General features: G+C 39.9%; 1 protein-coding gene across 1 annotated transcript in view; it reads left to right on the plus strand.

The window, feature by feature from the left end:
• ITPR2 (inositol 1,4,5-trisphosphate receptor type 2) overlaps positions 1–24919 on the plus strand; it is a 252357-nt gene that overhangs the window by 118645 nt on the left and 108793 nt on the right. The window contains exons 32-37 of the mRNA XM_034062808.1: positions 1506–1631; positions 6302–6430; positions 6990–7110; positions 17291–17481; positions 18268–18410; positions 21135–21243. Coding sequence (XP_033918699.1) covers positions 1506–1631; positions 6302–6430; positions 6990–7110; positions 17291–17481; positions 18268–18410; positions 21135–21243 — 819 coding nt within the window. The remainder of the gene's footprint in view (positions 1–1505; positions 1632–6301; positions 6431–6989; positions 7111–17290; positions 17482–18267; positions 18411–21134; positions 21244–24919) is intronic.

Consider the following 24919-nt stretch of genomic DNA (forward strand, 5'->3'; position numbering starts at 1 on the left):
ATTGAATGAGGAAACAAACTTATCATTTCTATAAACTCAGAAAATATTTTGTTGTTTCTAATATACTGATAGGTTGAAGATTTGCACAGGAAACAGGATGCAAACAGGTGGTGTTTGTTAAGGTGAATAAATGAGGAAGAATAGCCTGTACTTTCTGAAACAGAAAGCTCCTTGTGCCTCATGCATTGACTGTCAGCTTTTTGGGGCAGACACCTTGTTTTGTCCAGCCACTGTCAGAGTCTAATGCCCTGGTAACTTCTGGCTGTAGTCAAGAATACTCAGCCAAGTGGTTTGTCAAGCCAGCGTTTTGCCACTGCTTGAATTTGTTGGAAATGATGGGTAACACTCTGGCCATGCTGAGGTTAGCAGGAGTTTTAGGTGAATTCGTATTTTATTAAGTTCATTTGCAGTCCAGCAAATGCTTTTATTCACTGTATATTGAGGCCCAATTCTGCAGCTGCTACCGGTCATCCTCAGTAGGGATGTGATATCTTTTCACAGGCTCTGCAAGGGGCTTGCTCAGGCCCTGTGTATCAGTCAGACAGATTTCTGCAGGCTATCTGGTGGAAAAATGTGGCTCATACCAACAGAACTGGGGCCTGCAGGAGCAAAAACTCCCTGAGAAAGTCCCATTGTGATCAACTGATTCTTGAAAAGAGAAATGTTTGCTTTGCTAGAAGTTCCTTCTAGCATTACTTTCAGCAGATGCTAATTAATAAAAGCTCAAACAAATTAAATCTAAAAGCCTGACATGGGTTTTCTCCTGATTGCATTAAACCCATGCGACTATCTCCTTTCCTTTGACCGTGACATGAAATTTTCAGTCTATCTGTGTATGTTTATATGTACTTCATACATTTCAGGCACTGGATATTTATTTTTATGATGTGCACATGCAGATTTGTAATGCAGGAGAAGACTGAGGCTGCATTTCTCTGCTAAGCCTTGTGCTGCTGTTGCTGCAGTCGCAGCACTGCATATCCTTTCTCTGCCATTTAGATCCGAGTTACACCCATCCTGAATACAAGCACTGCGTTAGGATTGTGGGAATATAGGGATTGTAGCTCTAATGCTAAGGACATTTATATATATATATTTGGCAAGCCTGTCACAAGCCATCAACCCACAGCAATCAACCAGCAAATGCAGGGGTGTCCTGCATTTTGACAGCTCCTGGCTTTGGAGCCAGGCCCTTGCAGTCTTTAATATCATTTAAATGTCAGATTTATTATGGGTTTGTTGGGAGGGGGAAGGTTGTTGTTGGAGTAAGAATGTTTGCAAAAACTTTCTATTTTGATTCATGTGTTTTCAGTACTTACACTAATGTATTTGCTGCTGTGCTTCTCCTTGTATCTTTTGAACTGAATGTACACATTATGACTGGTATTAGTGTTAGCACTTGAAGGATTACCTTTAATGCTCAGTATCTTTGCAGATAGGAAGCATCATATCAATGCTTTTTATTGCTCCGTTTCATATTGTCTGTGTTTTTGCTCTTCCTGCAGGTGAAAATTGCCTATGTTAATTTTGTTAACCACTGTTATGTGGACACTGAAGTGGAAATGAAAGAAATCTATGCCAGTAACCATATTTGGAAATTATTTGAGAACTTCCTTGTTGATATGGCAAGGGTAAGCTTCATGAGATGGTAACAAATATTATGGTATAGCCACGGGTGTCGACTGAACTAGCAATACCTTTTTTGTGTGAACTTTTATTTTATGAACTATTTTTTGTTAAAGTCAGCAGTACAATAGGTGTGGGTGTTTTATTTTTGTGGGGTTTTTTTGTTTTGTGGTGTTTCTTTTAACAAATGGTCATTTCAATATGATCTATCATCATTTAATCCACAAATTGCTATCAGTTTTCCCTTTCTTAAAGGGCATCTTGGAACACATGTTCTTTTCTCTTCCAGAAAAATAAAATGGTTGTATGTACAGGGTTGGGATGTCTTCTGGGGCATATGTTACTAGTCATTATGGTGGTGCCTGAAAGTAAAAACACCATATCTGTAATCTTCTTGCTTTACTCTGTTAGTACACTGAGGATCAGGGATCAAGAAGATCTTTGGCTAATGATCCTTCTTTAATCTAACTTTGGCCTGGTTTTGTCTCTTATTAAACTATCAATTCATTCTCACTGCTGCTGAGTAAGGCAGGTGTAGAGCTGTGGTCTTTCAGAGTCCCAATTCATGTACAAACTATAGGCTGCAAGGTGACAGGACACAGCTGGTACTGTAGGCATACAACTTCTGTGAACCCTAGTGAGCTTCATGATGTCAGTACTTCTTGAATGAAGTTTCAATCAGAAACTGAGTTACACTTCCATTCCCTGGTATTTTGGAGGCAGAAAGCAAAGGAAATCTTATGCCTTCCAGAAGGATAAAATACAGTAGTAGAGCCATGAAGGGAAGTTAGTGTAACATAATGATTGTGGCTTACATTACATATCCTTTTATAGGAGGTTAATGCTTCTTGTAGGAGCCTAATATTAATGCCAGGTAATGAAGTTGCTCTTTCTGCTCAAGAAGCAGAACCACAGGTTTTTTGTGGCTGGTAGACTGTTTCTGTTCCTTGATACTGATCGGTATTTTGGTGATGTTATAGAGCATATTGTCATGGTGTATGTGTATCTTTTCCCAGTCCACGGTCTGTCACATTTTATAATCCTGGAGTTCTCACTCTTTGTGTTCTTCATTTTGTTGAAATAAAGAAAAAAAAAGGTAAAATAATATCAACTGAGTCCTGCAGTGGACATTTAGCCCAAAGTAATAGCATGCCACAAAACAATTTATTTGAAACCTATTCGGAGAAAATACCATGCATTATGGGCAAAAAAGGAATCAGTGCAAACACTTATGCTGTATGATAGGCACTGTGACCTGTTCATTCTCTATGAAACAGAAATCTTATAAATGGCTGGGGTAAGACAGGAATGTCTGTGCTCTCATTTTTTTGGTGACAGCCATTTTCAGCAATAATGAGACCTTTACACGCCCTGTTTTCCTGCTGTTTGTCTTGTCTCTGTGGTTGTGTTCTACAGTGAAAGACCTGGACAAACCAAGCCCATTGGAAAACTAGAATCAGAAATCTCTTTGGAGGGGGATTCTGCTTTTTAACCTTGCTGATTTTACCCTAAGAAGTATTTTCTCCTGTTTATTTCCCTTTTCTGGGTTTCCCTTTCCTGATGTATCCTGGCCCTGACTCTCCAAGCAGACTACTCTCCCTAAGCCCTTGAACGTGACCAATTTTATTTGCCCTTAGGCTAGAAGCAGACATGTAGAAAGAGAGCTCTGTTCGCAGTTCCTTTCATGTGCCTGAAGACAAACTGCCTGTGCCTAAATGATGTAGAGTTGTCCTGATGCTAGTGACCACTAAGCTTGTTTTCATATACTCTTGTCATAAGAGAAATCTGACCCCAGGTCTTCAGAGGTGAAGAGCTAGTGTACTATTAATGCTGGGGGTTGTGTGTGTGCTGTTGGCAGTGAATGGCAAAATGAAGGTTTATTTTGCTCTCCTACAAAGCCCTGAGGGAAGATAACTAATTAGTTCTAATTTCTTGGCTGAAAGAACTAAAAGAACATGTCAGAAGTGCTCTGGCCTGTCATGCTCTTCAGCCAGGTCCCTGTGGGTAGCCATATCTTCCAGGTTACTTGGTATATTTGTTCAGGTTTAGTTTTCTGGGGCCGAGGCAGAACCTGGGTGTTATAAATACATCAGCTTTATGTAGCTATCAGGACAGTTAGAATGCTGTCAGCCTCCTGAAAGGTGTTACAATAGCTTTCAAAGCATTTAGAAAAAGAGCCCTTTGATCCTCTGTGTTCCAATGAGCTAAAAGGGATGCTTTTGCATGGGGGAAGGGGAAATGCTTTTCTTTCAGCTGCTACAAATGCCTGTCAGTGGGTGAGTTTGTGAGCTTTGGGATTGTTATTAGAGAGCACTAAGGTGAAAGACAAGAGTGTTATCCTTAGGTTGGATCCCTTCCTGTCTTAATAAAAACAATAAAATAAAAAGAAACTATATTTTAAAATCTCTTTCTGGATTGAGGAAGGAAATATTTAGTCCCCAACTGTCATGCTTTTCCAACAATGTGATACATTGCAAAGCAGGCATGAGGCGGATTCATGTATAAATTCAGTTTGCCAAAAGCAGTCGCGCTTTCAAAGACACCCTCTTTCTACAGTTTCTGCCAACCTACTTTCTCCTGTGTGTGTCTTAAAGTGTTGCACTAAGCAAAGTGGGTGCTGCTGAAGGAAAGGCTTCCCTTTCCTGTGTGTGGCCTGGTCTGTAAATCAGCAGCTGTAGTCTGAGCAGGATTAAAGCAAGAGCCAGGATCTGACAGCTGTAAAGTCATCCTGGCTTTCTCTGCAGAATTTTTGAAGTATTATTCATGTGAGTTTCAGTCCCAAAGCCTCTTAAGGGTTTTTTTAACATTGCTTTCTCAATCCTCATCTCCATTTCATGCATTTCAGGGTTTTTCTTCCACAGGGAAATATCTTTCAGTCCCCAAAGGGCAGAGGGATAAGAACAAATGAAAGGATTTCCGAATTCCATCTGCGCTGGGAATTTCTCAGACCGTTGCTGGAGCAGAGTGGCATCCCCACATGTGGCTCTGCTTTTTAGGCAAGCAAAGGGGAAAGCTTAAAAGTGTTCTGGAATTTAGTTTTGGTGATTTCTGAATTCACCGTGCTAGCTCTGCACAGCTCCCTGTCTTCCCATTGGGATCATAAGTGCTGAGCCTCAGAGCTACTGATTCCAGCCAGAACTGGCATGTAGATTAATTAAAAACAGAAGAATTTAAAGAGCTTTATAGTTCTATAGTTCTATTCCTCTGCCTACCATCTGACAATGCTTGTGTGTTATACTCAAAATGCTTTTGTGTTCCTGTATCTTCTCCTGAACATGGGTGCTTTTGGATGTCATGTCAGTAACCTTCCTTAAGACATGTCTGGTGACACTGCTGTCTAGTAGTGTCCAAGTGTGACAGTGTGTCATTAGAGAGCACATGTGAGATTCAGGTGCTGCGGATTATCTTTCTGCTTCTGTCACTAACTTTTATCTGTGACCTTAAGTAATTCACTCAGGTTCTCTGGACTTCAGATCCCCATCCATAAATTAACATAATGCTAAGTATGAACCACTCAGACTTGTGATTGTGTGTTAAATGTAATGAGAAGGCTACCCCAGAAGTCTATATACAAAATAAATTCTGCTTTTGTGTAGATTCCCTAGCCCATTGCAGTAGTCTGTAGCTTGCATAGGTGAGGGAACAGCTTTACTTCTAATTTCTTGTTAAACGTGAATAGATTTGCTTATTTAAAAGCTGTTGAAGAGGTAGTATGACCATAGTACTTCTTATTTGTTCAGTCTTGCCTTTCTTGACCATGTTTAGCTCTCTATAGACTCTTTTTAGTGCTGTTTAACCTGACTGCAAAGTAAACATGACTCTCTATAGATGTCTACAAATGTTAAAAAGGATAATAGAAACACTGAAGGGTGCTATCCACCCCAGTATGTTTTTCCTGTCTTTAAGCATGACATCTTTATGCAGCAGCAAACTTTTAGTGTTGTACCAAAGGCTGTCTTGAGGAATCTTTTGTACAAATCTTCCCATATCTTCTCACCATTTAATCATCGTATTGTGCTCCAGAGTTGTCCCAGTACCATCCATTTTCTTCTTTCATTGTTTTTAGGTTTTTTGTATTTTCCCCCTGTGGTTTTCCTAAGTAATGCTGCCTGTCCTACAGTTTACAATTCCAAAGGCTGTTAGTATTGACTATGCCATTTCCTTTATTTCCCTCTTCTTTTAACATATTTTCCTGCAAATGAGCCACCCATTTGTGGTGATTAATTTGTAGAGAGAAGTTAAACATTACATGAAATCTTTATAACTGAAGGGTTTTATGCCTCATCTGTCTCTAAGGCCTCTTCCAACCAACCCACAATAGGAGGAAAAGCCCATTTTCTTCTCAGATCTGTCTAAATGTCTGAGTGGCATGCAGTGTGCTGATTTAGGGGGATCGTTTTTTCGTGGTGTGGGAAAGAATAGACAGCCAACCAGAAAGTGCTAGTTCGGAAGAGAAGGGTATTCAAAAGACAATGTGGACATCCAAGAAGAGAGATAAGCTGTCACAAATACAGCTTGAACTCTAAGATAGTTATCTCTGATAGACTTTTTTGTATAAGAATCATTTTGCTTCATATTAAGGAGAAATATTACATGTGTTATAAAAATGACAAAATAATAAAGCTTGCTGATTTAAAAGAACTAAATCTTGTTGTTTCCTCCTTCTTCCCTGTAGGTTTGTAACACAACCACAGATCGTAAACATGCAGACATATCTCTAGAGAAATATGTCACTGAGCCTGTAATGAACATTGTGAGTGGCTTCTTCAATTCGCCATTTTCAGATAACAGCACCAGCCTCCAGGTAAGGAAAAGAGGCACAGATAAAGATCTTAATTTAGACTGTTAAGGAGATATGATCTGCTATACAGATAGGAATGCTGTATGTTTGCATCCTTCTTTAATTTCTCTAGCAGCTTAATTCCTCTTTAAATTCTTACTCTTAATATCACTTGCAGTTCTGAAGCAGTAGACAGCTCAATATGATCATTCCTGGCTCTTGTGAACTCATTGGAGGGGGAGTATCCTTACAGTATAATGGTCTATCTTTGTATGACAAGTATGTTCTATGACAAAACAGTTGCATACCTGAGAACTGGGAAGACTCCTCCATCCTTCTGCATTGTACTGTGTTTGCTTGGTATCAGTGCCAATCTCAGGAAAAATTGCATGATTTGCTTTTTCAGAGGTGCAGCATTGATTTCTATTCCCTCTGGTCCTAAAGAGCAAAGATAATTTAATGGAATTGTAACTTGAGTCTACAAGCTAAAAACCCCTTGCCTGTGGTTTATGTTGTGTCAAACCCAAGGGCAGCTGTGAGGAGATTCTAAAGGTAAAATTCCATGTTTACTTTTTGTTTTCAGACACACCAGCCTGTTTTTATTCAGCTGCTGCAGTCTGCTTTTAGAATTTACAATTGTACCTGGCCAAACCCAACACAGAAAGCCTCAGTGGAGTCATGTATCAAGACGCTGGCTGAAGTTGGTAGGTGCCAGGTTTTGCTTTCATTATTGTTCTCTGTCTTTTAAGATCAGACTTGCTTGAGGTTGGACAGGTTTTAATGTGACTGAAATTGTGACAGTGGTGATTTCAAGAATCCTTTCTGAGGCTTAATTCTTCCTCCTTTTATAATACATTCAAATCTGTCCCATTAAATAGGGTTGTTAACTGAAACCCATAGGTCAGAGTGATGAGTTTGATAAGTGAATGACAGTTGAACTTTACCTCTAGCAAGTTACAATATTAGACCAGAACATAAACTATGAGAAAACCTGGGCATTTCTAGTCGTGCTGGGCTACATTTGCACAAGCTGTTGTAAGCAGTCATGCATTGGAGAGCACCCATCATTTTTCTCCTTGGTTCCTGGGAGATGCATTCATTATTGGCAGTTGCAGTCCTGGGCTTGTTTAGGTTTCACCCTGTCAGGGAGGTGGGGATGGAAACCACAACTGTGCCACTCCATAGCTTACTCCTCACCATCAGTCCATGCATTTACTGCTGATACAGTCAGTCTTGTCAGGGGAGTATTATCTTGCACTGGCACCAGGACCAGATATGGTCCTCAGGGCAGCTTATAACTTACATGCTTCCAAATAAACTCAAATACCATGTTAAAGCAAAAAATTTAAACCTTCTTATCCTAAAATAAAGAAGATTCTTCCCCAGTCCACAGCTAAGACTGACAAAAGTTCATTCTTAAATTAAATTTCTCTGAATGCAATTTTAAAGTCTTCTGCCATGACAGAAAAAAGTATTATTCAATATAGTTCCTAAAAGTAAGTGATTCTTGTTACTTGCAAAACAAGGTTCTGCTCGATGTGAATGAAAACTGAGTAGAGGCAGAGTTATATAGAAACTGCCTAAATTCTATTGTTGATGCAATTTTAATAAAGTTTTAATAAATAATGCTAAACCAATACGAGAGGATCTTTTATCTGCAGTATCTGTGGGATTGTAAGAGTCAACTTTCAATTTAGATTTTGTAATAGCTTTACAGGAGTATCATTTAATAATTTAGCCAAAAATATCTCATTAACTTCTTGAGTGAATAAGTGGTTACCTAAAAACTTAGAAACCTTTAATTGTTTCATTTGTTGAGCAAATTATTTAATTATGGATCCATCTAGCAAGAGAACTTTGGAAGTTGAAGACATTTCCTTTACGCTACAGCTACTACAGTCTCAAAACAGGCTCTACCTCTACAAATCCTTGTTTGTATGTTTAACACTTGCATTCCTGCTCTTCCCTGGCAGTTCTAGGAGGAGTCACCAATAAATTATTTTCCCTGAGTGTCTGGGGAAAGGGGGAAGAAGTAGGGCAACTGAGAGGGTATTGGAGACTGTTTCTGCTTTTAGAGTTTGGAGTCTTCCATTTCTCCAGAGCTACACCTAAAATCACATTCTAGCTCAGAGAGGTCTCTGTGTTATCTCACTGAAATGAGGGCATTTGGAGACTCTTGAGCATAGTGCTGAGACAGCCAAGCTGAACTTGTCCCCGCTGCAGCCTCAGAGGGAAAGCATGGGTCACTGTAAAGGGCTGGCAGATCCAGCTTCTCAGCCGGGTGCAACAGCATGTGAAAGGGCTGGTGGTCTTTGGTAGGAGTCTTCTGTGTGTCCCTTGCTCCCGAGAGAGCCAAGGGGAGAATCTGAGTCATGGCTGAGGTCTGGAATTTTCTTCAGGTATGTGACTTTGTTTCTATTTGGTGAATATAATTTCTACCTCCTCTTTAGTCTTTTGTTTCATGCCTTTTTCTGTTTTAGGGGGATGGTTTACAGTTGGTGGGAGTTTTGTTTTGTATGCTCTTGTGCTGTCCTATGGGTCCAACCTTCTTGCTACTGTGGCTTCCTACCCATGAGACCCCAGCCGCACTTGGGCAGATTTACAACATGGCAGAGTGGAGTTGAGCTGCCAATGAAGGGCATCACCTCAGGTCCTCGTATGGGACTTGTCTGCAGTGGCAGCAGGGCAGGAAGGTGTGACATGCTCTGGGGATGCCATGGGCTGGCAGCCTCAGATCTGCCTGCCAAAAGCACAGGTTAGCATGTGCATTGCAGACTTCCTTGTCCAGATCATAATAACTGTTTAAGGATTCATCACTGATACCATTATCAAGCATGGTGAAATTGTGTTGTGCTAGCAAATTGCTTTTTACTTAGTGCTTTATTTTGACAGTGCAGAAAGGGAACATAAGGGAACAGATGAGGGGAACTTCCCCACAGAGAAGACACGGAAGCAGAGTTTTTAACACACACCCCTGTGAGGAAGTGTGGATGGCTAGTGGAAACGTTAACCCCCAGTGACTCTCAGTGTTTTCAGGCATAGTGCCAACCATGTCTTACCTGGGCTAACTGACTAGGCCTGCTCTGGAAAACCTGCCCCAGCCTGGGGGCACCAGAGGCTTTTAGAACCAAGGCCCTTTTGTGATTACAGAGCTTGCCCAGTGCCTTTCTCTTTGGGGTGTTTCTCTTTGAGAAGATGGAGGTTTCTTCCATAGAACAAACAGAGCAGCCTTTTCTTGCTTCTTTTGCTGGCTTTCTGTGTGGACTAGGTCTAGATTTTGGCTAATCATCTGTAAGCATCCTTCTGTCTTTTTTGGTTTTATTTTGTTTTCATTTGAGAGTCTGACGGCTTTAATGTTAGGGCCTTCATGTTTCACAGCAGGGTTTAAAAAAGTCCTCTAGAAAGATTTTGCCTGTGTCAGAGACATACAGTATTGGACAGATTTACAGCAGAAAGCAAAGACTTTTAATGGAAAATAAATGTAGTATAGAGTTAAAAGAGCAAATACAACTTTTTTTTTCTGCGTGTGTGTGTTGTAGCCCTGGATTTAGAAATGAATCTCAGGAAGAGCAAAGATCATACACAGATTTCCCCAGATATCAAAGATTCCTGTAATAATATAGTTTTAAGAGACCCATTTCAGAGCAAGTTTAAGCAACATACATTCTGCCCAGTACTTACTAGCTTGTTGCTGGCAGGTGGATGTAAGCGTTGCCTCAAGAGCTTAAGATCATTACGTCTGTCTTCTTTTGAGCTATGTAAGATGTGCATTATCTTCCAGGTCAACAAAAGGATATGTTACAGAAGGTAATTTCTTATAACCCTGGTACTTCAACTACACTTGACCACTAGGGAAAAACTGTATAAGCTTTTCAAGCTTCACTGCTTTGTCTCCAGGCAGTTGTCTGCCTCCAGTTCAACCTTCATAGAGGTTTGCTTCTCTTCAGCAGACTCCTCCGTGGCTCCAAGAGATTTGGAACACACAGATACCAATGTGCATCAGGTTTTTATTGCCCAGAAAATGTTTGACTACTTGGCATGAATAGAAACACAACACAATATGTATATTAATGTGTCTTGTTCATATGGATTTATGAAGCAGATTATCACAATAACTAAAATGAACACATTATGCATATTTCACTTTTGCTTTTTATCTATTATTACATGGGATGGAGCTTTTGCTTGAAAAGATGGTCCAGAAAATGAATAATCCAAACAGCTTCCACTCAGTGATAAAATAGCTGCAAATGAAAAATGTTTAAAAGGTCTTTGTGAAAGCAGAGGAACTAAGATGAATAACAGTTCAATTCATTTCAAATTAACTCATTACCAAAGGTTTTTCAATTCCCACATTTTACAGTCTTTGCAAGATTGAGAAGGGGGGAGGCCAGTCTCAAAGTTTGCATTTTAAACCTGTATTGTCTTTACATATGGTAAAACTGGGGAATATCACCTGTCCTCACAACTAAAGATCTGGATCATTATCTTCAGTTGTATGGGAGCATGGTCTTTCTCCCAGGATTTACCAGTCCTTCAGGACCATGCAAAGAACTGTATTTGCTTCTTAATTAAGTGGTAATTCTTGTATCTCCACCCCCAAGCATCAGTTTTCTGTCACAGCAGCAAATCTCATTGTATTATACTCTTGTTTCTGTAGTATTCATTAGCTTTGATCCTTATGTTTTTGCAAATTGCATCTTCCCTCTGATACTCTGTGTGCATCCCAAGGATATAGTATGTGTATGGTTGTGCTATTGCCACCAATAATGAAATAATTGGAATTTCCCATATGAGTCAACAGTGACAGATATGAACCTGCATTTTGTTAGACTATTTCTCTTGGCAGGCCCTTTAAAAAATCTGTTAGGAATCCAAATTACATTAGTCATTATCAGATTATACTCTAGGATACTGTGTGGGAGAAGCAACAGGAGAGAGAATCCTTGTTTCCATCCTACAAAATTGGAAGTGATTCCTGTAAGACTGCTACTTCATACATTCAACACTGGAACAGGTACAGAGGAAGTAGTACTGTGATAGCTGAGGAAAGAACTATATTACAAGAAGAGACCACAGGAACCCCACATTTCACTTAACAAAACAAATGCCTGTGTTGCTCTTTAGAAGTTCTTAGAAAGATAAATAGTCACAAAGAAGTGACTTTTAAACTAAGGGCCAGAGATCCAAGAACAACTTGACGTAAATTATGCTAGGTTGCAAATAATCTAAGTAAATCTAGATTGTAAACCAAGGTTTTTACTTTGGAAGGATGTCATTGGTCAACAGGCCAAGAGCAAATGAAGGGAGGAGAGATGGCAGGAAAGCTAGCTTCACTTTAAATGGGACATGATACAGTTATAGAACTTGGGTTGTCTGTGGCAGACAGCAGATGGTCTGAAGGAGTAGTGAAGTCCTTTCTAGTTGAGTATTTATGCCCCACTTTCAGCTCACCCCTTTGTACATAATACCAAAAGTTCTCCTGTGGTGCTTCCTGACCATGCTTTATGTACTCTAAAGCCCTTTTATTTTCACTGACAAATTACAAACAGGAAACATTAAACATAAAATCTAGGTTACATTTTACTGCTTCTTCAGAATTATTGTGCATATTTTAATATCTATATAGATGAACTTTCCTACAACAGTTTTTCAGTCCTGAAGATGCTTTGTTTCACTTCCCATTTGAGTTTTAAAATCTTTTTTTCCCCATTTTATAAAAAGCTAGACCTTCATTTTCAATTTTTAGTTCAAATAAAGTAATTATCCTGTTGTTACCTTCTTGACAACAGGAATATATTTCAGATGAAGCACATATTTTATTCTATTTTAACTGTTGGTGTTTCCCTAATTGCAAGAAAAATTCAATGATGATCTTTTTACAGACTGATAAATATTTTAGCATAGATTTTCTGTTGGGGGAAAAACCATCCAAGTGAAGGGTGTAAGACTGGCAGGTTTTGTCTGTCTACACAAAGCTTTTATTTCCCTTAAAAAGTCTTGCTGTTGCTAGCATTAGTGTCTCTCCATCCAAATGCATTTGTTAAGCAGTCAGTAAATGATTAAGGAGTTGGAGGGACTGATTTATGGAACAAAATTAATTGAACTAAATATGCATCGCTCCATTAAGTGACAACTGGGAAGTGTGGGAGAAGATGATATAGCTGTCTGCAATTACCAGAGGGGTGTAAACAACAAGGAGAGTAAAAGCTTCACAGTCAGGTAAAGCCGTGGCTTTTTCATGACCCACACTGCCCATCACATGCCTTTTTGAGGTACTCTAAGGGGTGAAATGCTTGTATGTCCTCCAGAAAACCTGCAACCAAGGCTTTATTAGGTTAGTGCAAAGTGTACTAAATAGCCGTGAAGCTGTTAAATACTGTTGTATGTTGTATATACTACAAAAGCTATTGAAATTTTAAATTAGGCAGCCCTAGGTGGGAATATCAAGGAGAATGGTGAGCTTCCTTATGGGAAGGTAGACTTACTCTGAATAATGAGCTTTGAAGAAAAATTACAGGTGGTAGCTACTTCCTGGGAAGCCTTAGCAGTAGGACTGTTAGTATTACTAGTGTCAGAGGAACTGTGATTTTCTGGGAAATCCTTTGGACAATAATCTCTCAATCTGCTGCTCACAAAGATGCCATCAGCAGTAGCCCCGGTTGAGCCAAGGGAAGAAGGCAAATGGTACCCGTGGAAATGGTAAGCAAAACAGTGCCACAAATTCAGCAAGGTCACACTAATGTTCTACTCTGTGCTGGATGGTTGTGTATGTATCCAGTGCATCAACAGTAGTTCTTTTCACAGAAGCATAGAAATTGGAAGCAAATGGACCTATTTCAAGAATGCTTGCTGAATAACTGCCACAATACTGCCAACCCAAGTCTTAGGATCAATTTAGTATCACAGAATCATAGAATGGTTTGGGTTGGAAGGGACCTCAGAGATACATACAGGTAATTCTTGTGAGGTGGGCTGATGCCAACCTCATGAAGTTTAACCATGCCAAAGTGCAAGGTCCTACACCTGGGTTGGAGCAATCCCAGGCACAGCTACAGGTTGGGAAAAAAGGAAATTCAGAGCAGCCCTGTGGAGAAGGACTTGGGGGTGTTGAGATTCTGTGATTCTGTGTTGGTTGATGAGAAACTGAACATGAGCCGGCTGCAGTGTGCGTTTACAGCCCAGAAAGCAACCGTATCCTGGGCTGCATCAAAAGGAGCATGACCAGCAGGTTGAAGGAGGTGATCCTGCCCCTCTACTCTGCTCTCATGAGACCTCACTTGGAGTATTGTGTGCAGTTCTGGTGTCCTCAACATAAAAAGGACATGGAACTGTTGGAACAAGTCCAGAGGAGGCCACGAGGATGATCAGGGACTGGAGCACCTCCTGTATGAAAACAGGCTGAGAAAGTTGGAGCTGTTCAGCCTGGAGAAGAGAAGGCTGCGTGGAGACCTCATAGCAGCCTTCCAGTATCTGAAGGGGGGCTATAGGGCTGCTGGAGAGGGACTGTTCATTAGGGACTGTAGTGATAGGACAAGGGATAATGGATTGAAACTTAAACAGGGGAGGTTTAGATTGGATATAAGGAAGAAATTCTTTACTGTAAGGGTGGTGAGGTACTGGAATGGGTTGTCCAGGGAGGTTGTGAATGCTCCATCCCTGGTGGTGTTCAAGGCCAGGTTGGATGAAGCCTTGAGTGATATGGTTTAGTGTGAGGTGTCCCTGCCCATGGCAGGAGGGTTGGAACTAGATGATCTTAAGGTCCTTTCCAACCCTGGCTATTCTGTGATTCTATGATTCTAAATACATCTCAGCCTATTTCAGCCCTTTTGTTAGCATTGGACTGTGCCCTAGGGTCTTCAGTGGAGTCTAACTTGTTCATAGAGAGTGCTTTCGTTTTTAGCTGCTTGATTCTCAACATTAATATTGCTGATTTCTTCCGAGTTCTGATCTCAGAATACATTTTCATAGTTTAAACAGTAAAAGAGAGGAAAGTTGGCAATGCACTTTCCTGCTTGATACCTATGGTACCAGTTTACATACAGCCACGTAGCATGCTTTTTCCCAAAGTTTGCTAGTCAGATGAAAGACAGAATTTTACCCCCTCCTGGCTCCTTTGTCTGCCAGCTCTAACACTACTTTGCAAGTTTGTGTGTTGTCCAAAAGTAATTCTAAGTGGAACAAAAATAAACATACTTTTCAATATTTTATGTTCATACTTTAAGGGAGATTGACACGTTTTGAAGTTGAAAGCATCCGAGAACACCTAAATTAAAAATAAATATTTATGTTCACATTTGTTCATCAGCTTTCCAAAATGTAAAAATATGTTTCATGTTGTTTTAAATAATGAAATGTGAAACAAATGAAAGATAAACTTTCTACAAGCTGCAAAGAAATAAGAAGACAAAGGCTTTGTTTATAGCTTAGACTTCAACAGTACCCTTTGACAACCAATACAAATCTTAATTACAAATGGAATTATACATATAAGAACTGTTCAAAACAAAGGAGTATTTTTTCCCCTCTCTTTCTGTCTGTCTTTGTGATAGTTTTAATTAGCAGCAACTCTTTGAACAATCATAGTCCTTGACTGCTCCTCAGATGCTGATGGAAGTTGTTAACTTCAAATGGCATCTATAGGGCTGCAGAAGTCTGAGTTTTCCTCTGAACAGCATGCTCCCCATTGCTAAATTTATCCTTGGATATATCAGGGTTCTGCATATATACCACTTAATTGAGAAGTGAGAATTGTCCGATAACAGTCCAGTGATTGACACTAGGACACAATAAATCGGATATATAGGCTGCAGCAGCTTACCCACACTGGCAGAACTTTAATGGACTTCTGTAATAAAGTAAGCAGCAACAGGGCAAATGTGTTTTGAAAAATAACCCAGTCAAATTATACAGGAAAACAATCATTAGAAATAATGGCCAGCCATACATGGTATTTTCCTTATGATAATCAGGAACTTTGCCTTCAAAACAAATAGAGAGTGTATAGGAAAAGCAAATTGCAGTGTGGAAACCGCTGTACATCTCCTAGTGATTCGTATGCGGCTGTGGGGAAATGTGTCTTCCCATCTTGACCTAACAACTTTTTAAATTCCCTATAGCAAACTCTTTAAGAGAAAGTGCCTACCAGAAATAGAGTAAGAGATCTCTTTCCATCCTGGTTGAACAGCCTACACTGCAAGAGAAGGCCCTGGTCCTGCATCAGGATATGCCCTTGAAGGGGGAAAAGAGAGGGGTGTCCTGCACCTGCAGGAGCTGTTACAGGGATAAAGACTTGTGTGACAGAGCACACTTTCTGTAGCCTGTGAGAATGGAGATTGAGGTGTCACAACCAAATTTGGGTTTATAATAAATGCTACCATTACAATATTATTTGGGGAAAATAGAGTTTCTGCCTGGGATCTGTGTCTCTCTGTGCTTGGCAGCACATGAGCCTTCATTCATCAGGGGTGTATGCCTGCCTCTGCTTGCATGTACTCCTGTGGGGTTTGATGCATAGGCTGTTTAGGAAAGAAGGGCATCTGTTGACTTCACAAGTTCAGGACTTACAGTTGCATACGTTTAAAGAACTGGGAGAGAGGGCTGAAATAGTTTTGGTGCCTTCCATTACTGTGGAAGGTGTGCATGTTAGTGCAGAATGGTGGGGAAATGCCTCAGAAAAATGTGCAGAACTATAATATGGGTATGTAATATGTAATAAGGCTTTTTTAAAAAGTCACTTTGTTTCAATAGTGAAAACTGAACAAAATGTTATTATTAGTCATTATTAGAAATGAACTCAAACCTCTTCTCTATTCTGCTTCTAAGTTTTTCTTAAACATAAACTGTGCCATGGAAATTAAGTGAAATTACGTAGAAGACAAAGCTTAATCACTGGAATGTAGCCTAATCTTTCACACAGAGATACTGCTGCATCGAACTCATGTTTATTTGTTGAATTGCAGATGACTCATGCTGAGCCACAGAAAAAAGTCACTCTGATCTCCAGTAGAATGGAGAGATGCAGCTAACACAAAGATTTTAATGAAGGCGAGGGCAGATACCTCCCAACACTGTTTTTCAAGCTTCCTTTTCAAACAACAGTTCAGGATTCAATAGTAATTTAATAGTGGATGCCCTGTAACAATTTGTGTAAGGCTTCCCTCAGGGCTTTTTCTTTCTCTGATATTCTCTATTGTCACTTCCTGCCCCTTAAAAAAAGCACATTTTTTTAAAACTATTGGTTAAATCTGTCTACCAGTTAAACTGCCACAAGTTTATGAACTATTGATTACATTGCAGCGGCATCCAGGGACACCATGGTTGAACAATGCTGGCTGTACAGGGAACTGAAGGGAGAGAGGAGACAATCATTTTCAAATTGAATTTGTATGCACTTGGTTTCTCAAGGTCTTCTCAAGAGAAATACACAGAAAAGAACAAAGAGCACTTGGGATAAGTTGACTAAATGTGCATAAGTCCACTAGAAAGAATCATTTCTGAATTGACTTCTGAATAGAGGAAAACTGGCTGTTGAAATAATAACGCATACTCTTTTTGTTACACATTACAGTCTCTGGATCTGATGTAACTTTAAAGTTAGTAAAAAAAAGAAGTCTGTTTTTAAAAATAAATGTCTGTACCTATGAAAATGTGTACTGGAAATGATCCTCACCTCATTTAAAGTGATTCAGCTTGCTTTCTTTAACAAGATTATGGCTGATTTCTACCGGCTTATGGTTTTGATCCTTATATTAAAACCTGTTGAAGCAAGATCCTCCTGCCCCTCAACTTCAAGAGTATCAGTATTTTGCAAGCCATGATCTTTATACTGTTTTAAAGGTTTTGCCACTGTAAGTTGTTTCTTTTTTTTCCCTCTTATTAAAGCAAAGAACCGTGGGATTGCAATTCCAGTGGATCTGGACAGCCAGGTCAACACCTTGTTCATGAAGAGCCACTCTAACATGGTGCAAAGGGCAGCCATGGGGTGGAGGATGTCAGCCCGCAGTGGACCTCGTTTTAAGGAAGCTCTTGGTGGGCCTGCCTGGGATTACAGAAATATCATAGAAAAACTACAGGTACAAAAATAGCCAATTGCCTGGGCAGTAGTTGTGGCAGTGCGTTTATCTAATACACGCCAGGTATGTGAAACACTGGAGATAGGCTCATGCATTTGTAGTGACCATTTCTAGGTGGGGAAAGCAGAAGGCTCCGCTCTTCACTAGTGTCTGTTAAAAGTGAAGCCAATATGCTCTGAGTTCAGCTCCTACAGAAGTCAGTAGAGAGGTATAGGAAGTATGTTCTTTTCTTTAAGAGCCTTCTTTCTGCCTTTTCATGGTCACATATCCTGTTTTGGTTGCAGAGGAGATACTGGAGATTTTAAGAACTATTATGTCAGGTTTGTGTCAAGATGTGTAAGATGAAGATTGCCTTGTGCATGTAGTGGTTAAACAACATCAGGCATTTATGAACTAGGAAGATAGTTTGAAAACCCAGACAAATAAAGGAGCCCTAAACATCATGGAAGCTATACCTCAGGTGATATATCGTGCATGAGAAGCAGTGTTTTTCCAGCACACTGCTGGAAACCTATTGCCAAGTGTTTTGGGAGCAGAGGAGAAATTTGAAAGAGCAGCAAGGTAGATAGTAATGGGCATCTTCTTCCCCTTGCCCTGCTTGAAGAGTGGTGTGAAGAAGGGCTTGAGGTTGCTTTATTGTCAGCTGGGTTAACAGAGCTCTTGCAGCTGACTATGAGAAGCAGGTCAAATAGCTCATCACACAGTATTATTCAGCTCCACAGCTGTGATATTCTAGTTTTCTTGGAGTTATGGATGTTATGAATGTCATTCTTCTTCCTTCCCTAGGACGTAGTGTCCTCCTTGGAGCAGCAGTTCACTCCCATGATGCAAGCTGAATTCTCAGTGCTGGTTGATGTGCTGCACAGCCCAGAACTTCTTTTTCCTGAGGGGAGTGATGCCAGAATAAGATGTGGTGCTTTCATGTCCAAGTAAGTGGTGTAAGGAGAGGCCTCTTTTTGCTTCTTTGGGAAAAGTGGGAGTTAAAATCTTCAACAGCACTTACCTCTAACTTTCAACAATGACTCAAGCATGTAGGTTTCTATGCTCATACTGAAAGCTTAAGCTGAGGTCTTTTGCTGCATGTTTTTGATTGTTTCTTGGCAGTTTAGAAGTCTGGAGAGGAGTGGAGGGGAAGGTTGCTTGCCTTGTCTGCCTAGAAATGGGATGTTGGTAGCTTGTAAAAATTGCTGTGGGCTCAACCTACTTCTGTTTTCTTTCTGGGCTACTTTTGCTATTAAGTTTCTCCAACTCTACAGCAGAAACTTAGACTTTCCATGGTAGGATTTTCAGTAATTCATAATGAGGTGAGATGCTCAGGGCTAGGGGGTTTTGTTGGGTTTTGGGGTTTGTTTGTGTTTCTCTTTTGTTTTTTGCAGAAAATAAAGATTTTTACTTTTATTTTAAACTGCCAACAGCTCTTTTAAAGATAAATTTAACTGGCCCCCCTAGCTAGTCTTGAATTATTAGATTGTGTTATTTGCACTCTGTGGATCAGAACAGTCTTGCAATTTTTGTATTAGTCCTCAAGTGAGATGCCCTCCCCACCCTTCAGAAACTATAATTTAAACAGAGGTAATGTAGGGGAAACAAATGTATTTGGCAGCTCTCCTGATTCTCTGGGTTTTTGCGTATTCGGCAGAGATAGTGTTACAACAATACACTCTATAAGTTTGGAAAAATTAAGCTGAATTTTGAGCTTAACCCATCTTACACCCTCTGTCCAAACTCTTGTTCAAAGTCAGCATCAAATCAAGCCTAGGACTGTTGGACATGGCCCATGTAATACAGTAAACAGTTTTCTGTTCTACTTAATTAACTTCCATGGCAAAGGAATGCTTTGGAAAGCTGTGCAGAAATCCTGAGATTAAGGTAATTTCTTTTAAAATACTGTTAGAACTACAAGTCCAAGAGTGTTTTGGACTCATAGCTCATAAAATTAGTAGAAATGATAGTCCTACATGGTGTCTCCACTGAGCCCAGGATGGTGTTAGCACAGTAATTGCTGTGGGTATTTAGAATACATGTAGATGTGGCACTTACTGACATGGTTTAATGTTGGACTTGGCAGCCTTAGGTTTATGGTTAGACTCAATGATCTGAAAGGTCTTCTCTAACCTAAATGATTCTAAGATTCTAATACAGCAGTGACCTAAATATAATCAGTTCTCTTGTGTTATGGAGCACTGCTCTAGATGATGCAGTGTCAGCCTTCCTGACCCTGTTTTTGGTGACTATGATTTAGGGCCATTAATGATGCCATCATTGGTGTAAATCAATGACCACAGTGCCTTTGCTGCATGCTGATCCTAAGCTATAATTTTACCAATCCTGTCCTATGCACCATAAGCCAACAGTGGTACTGAAGGAAAAAAAAGCTGGCCAGGGCCTCTAGATTTTTTTTCCCTCTTCCGTTTTCACCAGAGTTTCACCACCAGTGCAAAGACCTGCTCTGTACAGAGACAGAACGACTGCTTCTGGTATTAGAATCATAGAGTCATAGAATAGTTAGGGGTTGGAAAGGACCTTAAGGTCATCTAGTTCCAACCCCCCTGCCATGGGCAGGGACACCTCACACTAAACCATGTCACCCGAGGCTCTGTCCAGCCTGGCCTTGAACACTGCCAGGGATGGAGCATTCACAGCCTCCCTGGGCAACCCATTCCAGTGCCTCACCACCCTCACAGTAAAGAATTTCTTTCTTATATCCAAATCTAAACCTCTGCTGTTTAAGTTTCAACCCATTACCCCTTGTCCTACTACTACAGTCCCTAATGAAGAGTCCCTCCTCAGCATCCCTATAGGCCCTCTTCAGATACTGCTATGAGGTCTCCACGCAGCCTTCTCTTCTCCAGGCTGAACAGCCCCAACTTTCTCAGCCTGTCTTCATACGTGAGGTGCTCCAGCCCCTGATCACCCTCGTGGCCTCCTCTGGACTTGTTCCAACAGGTCCATGTCCTTTTTATATTGTGAGGGCACCAGAACTGCACACAATACTCCAAGTGAGGTCTCCATGAGAGCAGAGTAGAGGGGCAGGATCACCTCCTTCGACCTGTATTGGCTTAAGCTGACTAGAACCCAAATTTCCATCACAGTTGTAGTTGGAGTCAGAAATGTACCTTGTTTTCTGGCTTGAAACAGTCTTGTGAAGTTGTTGTGCAAATGTAAACAATTTGTTGCTTCATCTGAATGTCTGTATTTCTGAATGCTTCCATGTAAGGCTTTAGGGGATCCTTTTGGCTAGATGTCATTTGCTAATTATAAATATAATGATGATAGAAGTGGAAGGTATAAAGGTTGTAGCTTTTAAAGTCTGCAAGATGCATGGTGAATTTTGGTTACTTTTAAAGGTTAAAATAAGTTGCCCTTAAAGAAATGATGAACTAGCACGTTTAGACTTTAATTTGGACGCATACATAAAAAAATGGATGTAGAATTCTACCTTCTGCATGGGCAGTAACATAGGCACATTGCTACAGAAAACTCACACCACCTTGAAAGTCCTGTTTCCTTTTTAATTATGATTTCTTTTGTCTACTTTTATTTCCTTTCCTTGATGAAAAAATATAGTGACAGGTAATTTTTGCATAAAGAAATTGTAGTACAGCTTAGAAACAATGTACAATGCTCTTTAAGGCTTAATATTTTATTTTAAGGTTGATTAATCACACAAAGAAGCTAATGGAGAAAGAAGAAAAGCTCTGCATTAAAATTCTTCAGACATTACGAGAAATGCTTGACAAGAAAACTAACTTTGCGGAAGAGGTACTGCTACCACTTTAATATTAAATATAGAACTAATAGCATGTTATTAAAATGTTGGGTCTAGGACAGTAACAACATCTGACATGATTTCAGTTTTGTACACGTTTTAAAGATAGCGTGGTGTCTTAGGAACAACGTGGTAAGGTAGAAAGTAAGATTGGAACAAAAGAAAGTGCATTACGTAGTTGTATCAGGGACTTGACAAGAGTTAAGGCAAGGAAGATGAAATTAATTAGCAGTAATGAGTATTACTATATATAACTTGGATATATTGGATATCCTATATTTCTGGAGACTAGTCTTCTTATGTCACATCTGACTTTACCTATCATAAAATCAATTGGAAATACCGGGATTTTTAATTGCAAGTGTATGGTTTTTCCCTGCTGCGTGTGGTGTACTCTGTATGCCTTTATAATGCTCGTAAATGTGTGATGGGGAATATGTCATGTTTAAGCAGAGCTGCCAGTTTTGGGGAGAAGTGACATAGTCTGTACTCTCTAAATGTCTAATTATTTCTTGCAATCCTCTCTGTCCTCATTGCCCAGTTTTCTCTTGAAAAACCAAGCTGTTTTAAATACCTCTTTCCTTTTGCCTGTGCCTTTGGGTATCAGTAGCTAGATTGAGAATTATGTGTCAGCTGTCCCATCTTTTTGAACCTGATCTCTGTGCCTTCTGTGTGGTTTCCTCTTATCCATATTTCTGAGTATTCCCCAAATTCTTTCAGTATTATTCACTCTTAAGTATGAATCATAGAGCTATTATCTAATTTCTCAGTGCCCACATCAGCTCTGCTCTACGCAAAAACACCCAGTGCAAGCAGTGAAAACCAACCTCATCTTCACCTCCTGCTTGAAGAAAAATGTGGCAGACGAGCTTCTTTCTTTTACTGTCATAACATGAATTTCACAGGTGAAGCAGATATTATTATTCTTATTTACTATTCATATTTATTCAAATAGCTTTCTGGGTCCATAATGCCACTGTATCACATGGAAAAACTAATTCGCTTTTGTAACTGCATGCTATGATGAAATTTGCCAAACCTCTCCAAAAGAATTACATAGAATTCACCATCAGAAAGTTAATGTCATCTCAGGACTGCAGGTTAAAAAAAAAGGCAGTGTTTTAATACATGATTTAAAACAAGCAAACAAGAAATTTGTCTGTTTTAATTGCTCTTTGTACCCTGTTGAGGATGCTGAGAAAGCAAGATGGAGCAAAGCCACCAGAGGGAGTGTGCTCCATGGGCATGTAAGGGCTCTTCATCCAGCTAGCCCATCCTCTGGTTCCCAGGAGAGAACACAGGTGAAACACAATTTCTTCCTTGTGCTTTCCCTTGGGTCCCATAGATTTTGCACAGAGGAACTTAATGAATCAATGAATAAACAAGCTTGTACGGTTTGCAGGTGCTTCTCCAGCATGCTGCTCTTATGAGTCATTGCTCATGATATAGGCTTCAGAATAGTAAAAATGACACAATGAATAGCCTGTTGTGTGAGTTTCCCACTTTTTGAACTTTTATCACACTACCTGCAAAGTTATTTGACTATGTTATGCAGATACTAAAAAAAAAGTAGTAAATACATAATGGTAATACCAGAACAAAGCTACAGAGGAACACATGACATTTTAACAGGAAGCCTATGTCTGCTAATCACTCATCATAATGTGATAAATTTGACACAAATCATAAACCTCCAGTTTCTGCAGATCTTCCCACAGTGAGAAACAAGGAAGAAGTCATGCAATAATATTTCTTCCTCTCTCTTTCGCTTTCCTTTACCTCCCACATTTGAGATCCAGGTCTGAGAACCTTGCCTTCTACTTGTCTTTCATTTGACTGCTGGAAGGTAGCCTGTTTCACTGAAGGAACAAGAGGAAAAGATAGCTGTAGGTGCTTGTTTCACTGTTTTTATGTCTGTTCCTGTATCCATTGTCTCAGCTGTATTGTTGTGCTTCCCCTTGCTGGGTGGATGTTTCAGGGCTGCTTGTGTTCTCGTAGGTCCATCCTCTGTTGCCCTTGCAGTCAGCCTTTGAGGCAGTGCTTGCTTGTGTGTTGTTTTGCTTAGTGCTGCAACCTCTGATGGTGTTAGCAATCAAAGTTTAATTTCAGAAGCTTGATTTAATGTATATAAATGACACATGAAGCCTCTTGGTCATTGATTGGCTTTCACAAGTAATTGTGGATGATTATTATGATCTCCCAGGAGTTCTGCGTTAAGTCCTAGTTTTATTTGTATCGATTAGATAACTAACTGGAATGGAACTAGTTCCACAGCTGGTCTCTTACAAAAGGCTCTTCCAGAACAATGTTATAACATGTGGGTAAATCAGTGTGTGGAGGAAGGCAACACTGCCTCTGTGCAGTCACTGTTGTAGAGGATTTTACAATACCAGAAGGATCTTGGTCTAGAATTTTTTAATTGTTTAGGCAATTCCGTTTTATCCTTCACCATAGTGTGTGATTTCAGTTTAATTTTTGTGTGAATGATGCCTCTAGTTGTACTTACCTGTATCAGTGGAATCTTAGTAATACTTCCAAAAGCCCCTGAGACATGTAGACCACAGATGCATGTTCACTTTGCAAATGACTGGAGCAGTTTAAAACCATAGCATTATCTTGCTGCCTTGCTGTAAGTGACTGTCCCTACAACAGAGCTGATGGTCCAAAAAGGGTGAGTCCTCTAAGCTGCTTCAGGTAGGGTTCAGAAGCTTAAACTGAACCCCCCTTCCTAAGTGAATTTAAGTTGTTGAACTCCTGACCAAAGTGTACTCACATAGCAACCCACTTCAGCTACTGGCATGTCAATGCCTTGGACATGGTCAACCTTCTGATTCCCCAGTTGTCCTTAAGTGAGGTCAGCATCTCTGGGGGAAAAATCTCTGATAACACATGTATGTGACAAGTGTGGTGTAACACTATTGGCTGGTCAGAGTGCTAATGGATGATAGTGCATTACAGAATATGGCAGAATCCAAGCCTGTATACCCTGCCAACTGGTAGATCCTAAGGGAAACACTATTATAAATAGACTGAACCTCTCAGTAAGGGTTACTTGTGCTGCAGAACACAGACTTCATACTTTTTTTTCCTGCTTAGGTGTTGAACTACAATATAAATAATTGAAAACTATGTTTTTAAATGTCAGTAGAACAAAAACTGTGTATGCGGCTTAATTGTCAGAAATAAGTAGTTGTGTTTTTTGCCTTTTTTGGAAAAACTCATGAAAAATGTTGTCTTGCTCTTATATGTTTGCACTAGCTTTGTGATTTAAAGTCACAGAAATAGCTTTGTAGCCTTTTGTTTTGCAGTGTTAAATGTTATCTTCATTCCACTTTAGATACGAAATGTAAGCTCTCCTTGTTTTCAGCAACAGCACCAAATATACATGTGGACAAAAAATAGTACAGCTTTGTTATAAATACAAATATATTTTATTCCAGTCCTTGATATGGCCACTATTGGTTCTTGATAATTTTGTGCCAGAACACCTGAGTCTTTTCATGTTGAGCTGTTGACAAAACTCCAGCAAGTTTGTCAAAAGCTTTAGTCCCACTTCATGGATGTATTGATCTACCAGTCAAGCTGAAACCAGTGGGAGATGCAGGTCTTTTTCTGCTGGGAAAAATGGTCTCAGTGTGTCTCAGGAGATGTTGCTGGGAAAACTGACAG

This window comes from Melopsittacus undulatus, chromosome 5 (assembly GCF_012275295.1).
Source record: "Melopsittacus undulatus isolate bMelUnd1 chromosome 5, bMelUnd1.mat.Z, whole genome shotgun sequence".
NCBI classification, from domain to species: domain Eukaryota; kingdom Metazoa; phylum Chordata; class Aves; order Psittaciformes; family Psittaculidae; genus Melopsittacus; species Melopsittacus undulatus.